Raw genomic sequence first — 8,736 nt, 5'->3', positions numbered from 1 at the left:
TAGTGAAGAGCTTGGTGATGTGTTGCTTGCATCCTATTTTGATGACGCTTTTCTTCTCACTCATGAGCGTAGTATGCCTATGGATTGGGTCATTGACAGTGGTGCTTCTTTTCACGTTACGCCTCATAGGTCGTGGTTTCATGACTATGATGCTTCGAGCACAGGTACTGTCAGGATTGCCGATGGGCGTTCTATGCAGATTCATGGCATTGGGGATATTCATTTGGCTATGCCAAACTCTACTACGTTTGTCTTGCAGCGTGTGCGTCATGTGCCGGCTCTTGCAAAAAGCTTGATTAGTGTGGGTCAGTTGGATTCACTTGGTTTCAATGTATCTTTTGGTGATGGAGGTTGGAAGATCACTAAGGGCAGCCTTGTTTTGGTTAAAGGTGCTAAGAGGAATACGTTGTATTCCCTTTGTGTAGCTAGTGTGGCTGATCACATTGTGGGGATCACTGAGCAACCTCCTGCTTCTTTATGGCATCAGCGTTTGGGGCATATGTCACTGAAAGGTTTGAAGTTGTTGGCACGTGTGGATTACATTCCCGTTTCAGATTTTGGTGGTTTTGAGTTTTGTAAGCATTGCCTTTATGGTCGACATGCTCGGTCTTCTCATAAGAAAAGTGTTCCACACAGATCTTTGGAAAAGCTAGCTTTGGTGCATAGTGATGTATGTGGGCCGATGCCCAATGCTTCTCTTGGAGGTGCTATGTACTTTGTTACGTTCATTGATGATGCTAGCAGGAAGGTATGGGCATACCCCATTCGTAAGAAGGATATGGTGTTTGATATATTTAAGCAATGGTTGGCTCTTGTTGAGAACCAATCAGGTTGTAAGTTGAAGTGCTTACGTACGGACAATGGGGGTGAATTTATGTCTCATGCTTTTACAACATTATGTGTTGAGAAGGGTATACGGTGCGAGCTTAGTGCTCCCTATACACCTCCTCAAAATGGTGTGGCAGAGTGCATGAATAGGACTATACAGGAAAAAGTCCGTAGTATGCTTTCTATGGCTGGTTTGTCAAATGGATTTTGGGCTGAAGCTGTTGCCACTTCTATGCATTTGATAAATCGTTCACCTAGTGTTCCTTTGGGCTTCAAAGTGCCTGAAGAGGTATGGACAGGTTTGACACCTTCGTATGGTCACCTTCGTGTTTTTGGCTGTGAAGCTTATGTACATGTACCTAAGGCAAAACGCAGCAAATTGGATCCAAAGAGCAAGAGATGTATCTTCTTGGGTTATGGTAGCTTTGGTGAGATGGGTTATCGATTGTGGGATCCTATTGACAGGAAGATTGTGCGCAGTCATGATGTTGTTTTTCATGAGGACTCTATGTATAGAGCATCACCGCGAATGGTTGAGGTTCGGCGTGTGATATTTGAGGAGGATGGTCATCGGTATGATGGTCCCATGGCTGCTTGTGGGCAGCCCATTGACCCTCAAGTGGGAGATCAGCCCTTGTTGGGAGATCATGTAGATGTGGGACAGCCAGATCAGCCCTTGTTGGGAGATCATGTAGATGTGGGACAGCCAGATGCACCTCCTGCACAGTCTTTGAGGCGTTCAGAGCGGCGTGCAAGACAGCCTCAACGTTTTGTGCCTTCTATGGATTATGTATTGTTGACTGATTGCGGGGAGCCATCATGTTATGATGAGGCCATGTCTAGTGTTGAAAAGCTCAAGTGGGAGCAGGCTATGCAGTCAGAGATGGATTCGTTGATCCAAAATGAAACGTGGGAGCTTACTCCTTTGCCAAAGGGTAAGAAGGCACTACCATGCAAGTGGGTTTACAAGATAAAATTGTGTTCAATGGATGCAAAGCCTAGGTACAAAGCAAGGCTTGTGGCTAAAGGATTCAAGCAACAGAAGGGCATTGATTTTGACGAGATCTTCTCCCCAGTGGTGAAGATGTCTACTTTGCGTATGTTGTTTGCTTTGGTAGCTACAGAAGACATGGAATTGAAGCAAATGGATGTAAAGACAGCTTTCTTACATCCGGACTTGCACGAGGATTTGTACATGGAGCAACCAAGTGGGTTTGTTATTCATGGTTCAAAGAAGATGGTATGCCGGCTTCTTAAGACCTTGTATGGGCTGAAGCAATCATCTCGTGAATGGTATCGTAAGTTTGATGCATTCATGAGTTCATTGGGCTATGTACGCAGTTATGAGGACCCATGCCTCTATACTCGCAAGGCTGCGATGGTAGTCTTATTGTTTTGGTTTTGTATGTGGATGACATGCTAATCGCAGGGAAGTGTATTTCTGATGTGGATGCCTTGAAACATAGGCTACATGAGACCTTTTCCATGAAGGATCTTGGGGATGCCAGTCATATTTTGGGTATGCGGATCACTCGTGATCGTTCTTGCAAGATGCTCTTTCTTAGTCAGAAAGAGTACATTGACAGGGTGCTTGAGCGTTTTCATATGGAAGGGGGGAAGGCCATTAGTACCCCGTTGCCTCCATATGTAAAACTCAGCCATGATGACTGCCCTCAGACAGATTTGGAGACTACAGAGATGTCTCAGATTCCCTATGCGTCAGCTGTTGGTTCCTTGATGTATGCCATGGTGGCTACGCGTCCAGATCTTGCTCATGCAGTTGGTGTGGTTAGCAGGTACATGTCTAACCCGGGCAAGCGTCATTGGGATGCAGTGAGAGGTATTCTCAGATACTTGAGAGGGACTTCAGAGTTGTCCCTATGTTATGGTGAGAAGGATATGCCTGTTTGCGGATATACAGATTCAGACTATGCAAGGTCAGTGGACTCGAGGAAGTCTACTAGCGGCTATGTGTTCACAGTTGCAGGTGGACCGGTTTCGTGGGCATCACGTTTACAGCCATGCGTTGCTTTGAGCACTACAGAGGCTGAATATATGGCTGCCACTGAGGCTGCCAAGGAGGTCGTATGGCTCTCACGACTAGTGGGAGATCTTGGTATGGCTGGTGATGCTCCGATTCTACATTGTGATAGCCAGAGTGCCATAGCGTTGGCACGGAATCTTGTCTTCCATGCGAAGACAAAGCACATTGAGGTGAGGTATCACTTCATACGAGAGGTGCTAGAGGACAAGCGCATAGAGCTTGTCAAGGTACACACTAACGATAACCCTGCTGATCTACTCACGAAGTCGTTAGCCTGACAGCGGTTTGCACACTGCAGATCGTTGATGGGTATGGCTTGACTTCTTTTGCTGTACTTTGGCCACTTTAAAGGCACACTGCCTTTAAGTGGGAGATTGTTGGGTTAAAGGCCCGTGTGCCCGGCTGTCCGTTGTTCAGCCGCCCATGTATAGCCATTCATTTACTCATTCATAATAACTATACTCACAACTACACATTGTAGTGTGAGTACCGCCCCGCCACACACTGCGTCTATCTCCTTCTTCGTGCTGGCTCTCTGTGTGTGTGCTCTCCGATCCCAACAAGTGGTATCAGAGCCATGGTTCAAAGTCCAACCTCTGAGTCCATGGAAAGGGACATGTTGATGTTGACTTCAACCTCTAAGCTAGCTCCCGGCCACGTTGAAGCTCTCAACCTCTGAGCCTAGAAAAAGGCGGAACACGTTGGTACTCAAGGGGACGGGAAAGTCCCAAGTTTGGCTTAAAGGGGCGATTGTTGGGGTAAGCCCAACTTGTGGTGACAAAGTGGTGTCTATCTATGAGGCTTGCATAAATTGGTTAGACCGGAGGTCCCTAACACCTTAAGGTTTTGGGGTCTGGATGGCTAGACCAATTTGTGGAACGTCACAGTTAAGCGCATATGCGCGGAAACAGTACTGGGATGGGTGACCTCCCGGGAGGTTGTTGCCCCCATGACCTACAACAGATCCTGTACTCAAGAGTAGACACCTGCTCGCTTTCTACCCGCTTCGATGAGAAAGCTGACACTCATTTGGTCAAACGTGGCTTTCGTAACAATCCAAAAGAAAGCACGTTGTATATAAAGCATGAAGGTGATGTACTTCTCATTGTGGTTCTTTATGTCGATGATTTGCTGATCACTGGACCAAATGAGAGACATATTGCTGAATTTAAGGTTGATTTGAATGCTACTTTCAAGATGAAAGATTTGGGGCTGTTGCATCATACTTGGGTATATAGTTTAAGCACTGGGATGGTGGTATTGCCTTGTGTCAGAAAAGTTACATAGAGACATTGCTATGTAAGTTTGGACTTGAGGATTGCAAACCTATTGCCACTCCCATGGAAATAGGTTTGAAGTTGAGTCTACATGATGCTGGCGATCCTGCTGATGTCACTCTTTATCAAACTGATGTTGGTTGCCTCATTTATGTATGCAACACGAGGCCGGGTATTCAGCTTGCAGTCTTACAGGTCAGCAGATTTATGCATAGCCCTGTGTCTAAGCATTGGCAGGCTGTCAAGAGGATTTTCCGCTACCTTAGTGGCACTACATCCTGGCTTGTTTTATCCCAAGGGGGGATCATTGCCGCCAGACTCACATGCTTTTTCGGACTCAGATTGGGCTGGTTGTTTTGACACACGAGTACAATTGGTTTTTTCTTCATGCTTGGCAGTTCATGTATATCATGGTTGAGCAAGAAGCAACCTACTGTGGCCACTTCGAGTTGTGAGGCTGAGTATAGGGCAGTCTTCACAGCTACGGTTGAGTGTGTATGGCTCAGACGCCTTATGGCTGATTTGGGTGTTGGAAGGACACTGCCAACACTATCTACACTGACAGTCATAGCGCATTGGCAATTGCGAGGAACCCAGTTTTTCATGCTCGCACAAAGCACATTGAGGTGCATTACCACTATGTCAGGGAGAGGCTCTCAGCAGGAGAGATCAGCTTGGCTTATGTGCCAACACAAAACAACCTTGCAGATCTTTTCACAAAGGCATTGTCTCGTGAGAAGCTTGAAGCTTTCCGCAAAGCTTTGAGCTTACTCCCCTTTGTGGACTGATCATGTCCTCAGAGCATGGCACTTCCCTTTACTCATATGCGAGCTCTCGTTCACCGCATCACTCCAGGGGGGATTTATTACCATATACATGTGGTAGTGATGTGTGTGAACACACTACGACCGTCGGGGCATTTTTTCCCTCTTTAGGAGGTTTTTTCCCCCAAGCATTGTATAAACACCCATCACTCTAGGGCTATCTATCTTTCCATTGCACACTAAGTAACACACTCTCTATTGTGTGCCTTGAGCTTCCTTCGTCTTCTCCAAGCTGCGTGCGTTTCTCTGCAACCCTAATTCCAACACTCGTGATAATAGAAAACATGGCAAAAATAGTGATCTTTTACAAGTTTTATACAAAACACTCTATTCTATAAATTGATCATGTCATAATACGGATTCTCGATGGTATTATGGACTCAAGAGATAAGATAGCTCGATATTAACACACGCAAATGCTACCATTTTTGGGTATATGGGTGATTATCTTTGGCTAACAGCTTTTTAAATATGCGTTTATGCTGTTACATATTCTCTTTGGGGAAATTGGAGCAAATCCTTGTAAAAAATAGCTCAATGGTATTTTGGCAAATTTTCATATTACAAGGGTATTTTGAGAATCTCCACAAATTTGAGGGGTATTTTGGTTTTCTTAATAGCAATTTGATGCGAACATCAACTAGTTTTACGAGCTTGCACCCACACACCCGCATGTCGTAGGGGTTGAACCATAGCGCGCGCACTTAAAGCCCCTCGCTTTTACTGCTAGGCTAACTCCCCTTGACAAAAAGGAGAAATTATAACATCGTAGGAACAATGAGAGTGAGAGAGAGAGTGAGAGAGAGAGAGAGAGAGACTTAGCACATGGAGAGGAAGGTTGTCAGATCAGCGAGCCGATGAAGCTACCTGCTTGATTGAGCTTATTAACCGCCCAGTCGGACAACATGGGGCAAGAAACACACCATCGTTGGCCGGAGAACCAAGTGACAACTGTAAGACCTGCGTTGCAATGCATTGATTGGCCCAACCAATTTTGCATTGGCTAGCTAGCAAAAAAGTGTATGCCACGTCAGCTAGTGAGCCATCGGGGGTCCAGCTGTGTTCGTTATTAGTGTTTGGGCTTGCCCAAGAAACAGATCTTTAGACTCAGAGGGGAGCAGCAAAGAAGGGGGAAAGGCTATGGGATTGTGGACGCTGCTAGAAGGGCTGTTGATGCTAGCCAACGCATTCGCTGTGCTGAACGAGGAGCGATTCCTGGCGCCGCGCGGTTGGGGCTTCAACCACATGGGCGGCGTCAAGTCCCTCAAGGCCCAGATCATCGGCCTCGTACATGCCATGCACTACCTGCGCCTCCCCCTCATCGCCCTCAACCTCATCGTCGCCATCTCCATGCTCATCTCCGGCTGAGATCAAAGTTGAGGTTTTTTTTCCTTTTCTTATCTCTCTCTCTCTCTCCACGTTTCTGCTTTTGGTTGCAGCCTGCTTTTGTGCTTTTCGCTCTGCTTGCCGACACCATTGGGCACCCTCCTTTTTCGCCATCTCTGCAGGGCTACTGGTAATTTACATTTGATTTGCATCGTGAGCCTTTATACATAGCCTACCCTCGCAACAGCTACAAACCCTAAGGTCACCCTGCGTTTTTGTAAATCGGTGATGCAAATGGTGCCTTCGGAGTTGCAGCCACAACAGCCGACTACTCCTGCTAATGTCATGATCAAGGATCTGCGCCCGACTGCCTTCAACAGTATCAACACTGTTTTTATCATCCTTGAAAAGGGTCCGACGGTGAGAGGCGACAATGGTTTGATGACGTCCGTTTGCCTCGTTGCAGATCAATCAGCTGCAGTGCATCTCCAACTATGGAGCACAGAATGTGACTATTTCCAGCCTGGGGACATTGTACGATTGAATAGGGGCATTTTCACCACTTACAACGGAAGCATGATTTTACGGGCCGGCAGAAAGGGAAAGTTGGAGAAAATTGGGGAGTTCACCATGGTTTTCTCCGAGTTTCCCAACATGAGCAAGCTTCAATGGGTGCAGGAGCCTTCTAATCCTGCAATATGGATACCTGTGGGTCTATTCAATGCTCAAGTCGCTCAAGCTAGCTTTGCAGGCCCAACAAGCAGCCAAAAGGCGCCTCAACACAACTCCTCCTGATGGTGGCGAACTTGAGCAATTTGTCTCCGTATACTCAGCCTGCTTTGTAAAGTGAAGTGCTCCATAGTTTAAATGATGTTCACCTTCATTTATTGTGTCATTTTACAAGGTATTTAATGCATACGTCGCGAGTTTGGATCCAGTGGAAATTGTAATCAATGTCTTTTGGGGGGCCCACGTGTATGTGGTTTGTGAGTTTGAGCCCGCTTGCTTTGATGTCTACCTTTGCTGTGAAAGTTCTGTATCTCAAACCTGCTTTGCCACTGCGAGGAATCAAGAATGGGTGCGGTGCTCTTTTCCAAGGCCACGTGTTTGGTTTTGAACAATCGCAGTATTGAACAAGCGGGCTCAATTTTATATGGCTACTCCACTTTAAGTTTGTATTGGAGTATGGAGAAGCTTTTGAATTGTGTGCTTTGTGCGTGTTCTGATGAGGACAAGGTCTCCATAGTAGATGATGCTACAGGCGACATTGAGCTCCATTTGTTTCTGGTTGTACCCTTTCTTATTGAAATTACAAATAACCTTAAGGAAACTTTTGTACGTGTAGGTCAAGGGTGCGATAGTCATGGAATGTGAAGCCAGCAGTTGCTGATTGTTGGAAGTCCACGATTGAAGCCTACAGTGGAATGGAGGCTGCTTATACATCTCAATTATTAAGGAGTTCTAGTTTTGTGGAAGCAACACGCTCCCAACTCATTCACCATCTGAATGGATTTTTGGAGTATAGTCAACCAAGTGATATGCTGATTTCTATCCTGAAAAGACAATTTATTTATGTATAATTTTGTTGCCAACTAGTTAGCGAGCAAGCTATTCTTTAAATGCTCCATATGGCCTTTTAGTATCTATTTTTAGCCTAGATAAGGCCTTAGTGAAGTATGGAATGCTCGGTAGCAATTGTGGACTGTTGGGTATAGCCTGTTGATCAGTGCCACTAGGCAAGTCAATGATGGCAAACTTTTTTTCTTCCAATTTCTTGTAGTAGTGGCATTGTGTCAACTAGCTCTGCCTCATAGAAAAGATCTTGCTATCAACATCATCAAAGACTACAATGCTTGCGGTAGCCTTATTCATAGTTTGATTGTAAGCCCCATCAAAGTGCAACGTCTCAAATCTCACAGGTTGTAAGAGTGGCATTGTCTCAACTAGCTCTGCCTCATAGAAAAGATATTGCTATCAACTTTTCTATATTGCTATCAACATCATCAAAGACTACAATGCTTGTGGTAGCCTTATTCATATTTCGATTGTAAGCCCCATCAGAGTGCGACGTCTCAAATTTCACAGGTTGTAAAGCACTTGGGCTCATTCCCTACAGATTTGAGCTTCACCTTCTCGCAGTGGAGACAAAAGCGGATGCGGCATGGATTTGGTGCCTTGTCGGCACCAAGTTGGTTCTCACCGTGGCAGCATAGAAGAGTGAACAGGGAGAATGGGGCTCGAGATCAGCAGCCAATCCCAAGTATTATAGATAGGCTGCTTGTCAAGATAGTTGACAATTAGTTTCATTGTTTTATGTAGGTGCCCGGGCGATTATGACTTTACCTTGTTTGTGGTTGTGCTGTACCTTATAGCTGTCAAGTGATGGGGGTGTAATGGTGCCTCTTTCAATGAGGTTAGCTTGAATTTGGAGGTGATA

The 8,736-nt window shown here is 45.7% G+C and overlaps 2 protein-coding genes across 3 annotated transcripts; both read left to right on the top strand.

The window, feature by feature from the left end:
* The first annotated feature begins 6,074 nt into the window (after positions 1-6,074).
* LOC147443944 (uncharacterized) lies at positions 6,075-8,285 on the top strand. Of its 2 annotated transcripts, none has more exons than XM_086526735.1 (2): positions 6,075-6,354; positions 7,645-8,285. In XM_086526735.1, the coding sequence occupies exon 1, from the start codon at positions 6,114-6,116 to the stop codon at positions 6,339-6,341; it is 228 nt and encodes a 75-aa protein (XP_086382861.1). In that variant the 5' UTR covers positions 6,075-6,113; the 3' UTR covers positions 6,342-6,354; positions 7,645-8,285. The 2 variants fall into 2 exon arrangements, with proteins under 2 accessions (XP_086382861.1, XP_086382860.1); XM_086526734.1 differs by having other exon boundaries at positions 6,076-6,348.
* On the top strand, positions 6,350-7,236 carry LOC147443945 (Nucleic acid-binding, OB-fold-like protein). The gene has a single exon (XM_086526733.1). The coding sequence runs from the start codon at positions 6,588-6,590 to the stop codon at positions 7,092-7,094; it is 507 nt and encodes a 168-aa protein (XP_086382859.1). The 5' UTR covers positions 6,350-6,587; the 3' UTR covers positions 7,095-7,236.
* Positions 8,286-8,736: the final 451 nt, after the last annotated feature.

This window comes from Adiantum capillus-veneris, chromosome 13 (genome assembly GCF_014529385.1).
Source record: "Adiantum capillus-veneris isolate H3 chromosome 13, ASM1452938v2, whole genome shotgun sequence".
NCBI lineage: Eukaryota > Viridiplantae > Streptophyta > Polypodiopsida > Polypodiales > Pteridaceae > Adiantum > Adiantum capillus-veneris.
The sequence above is the reverse complement of the archived record's forward strand: the minus strand, read 5'-3'. Positions and strand labels throughout refer to the sequence as shown.

What these genes read in the sequence shown, in the direction of transcription:
- LOC147443945 (XM_086526733.1), top strand. Translation starts at nt 6,588, where the DNA reads ATGCAAATGGTGCCTTCGGAGTTGCAGCCACAACAGCCGACTACTCCT.
- LOC147443944 (XM_086526735.1), top strand. Translation starts at nt 6,114, where the DNA reads ATGGGATTGTGGACGCTGCTAGAAGGGCTGTTGATGCTAGCCAACGCA.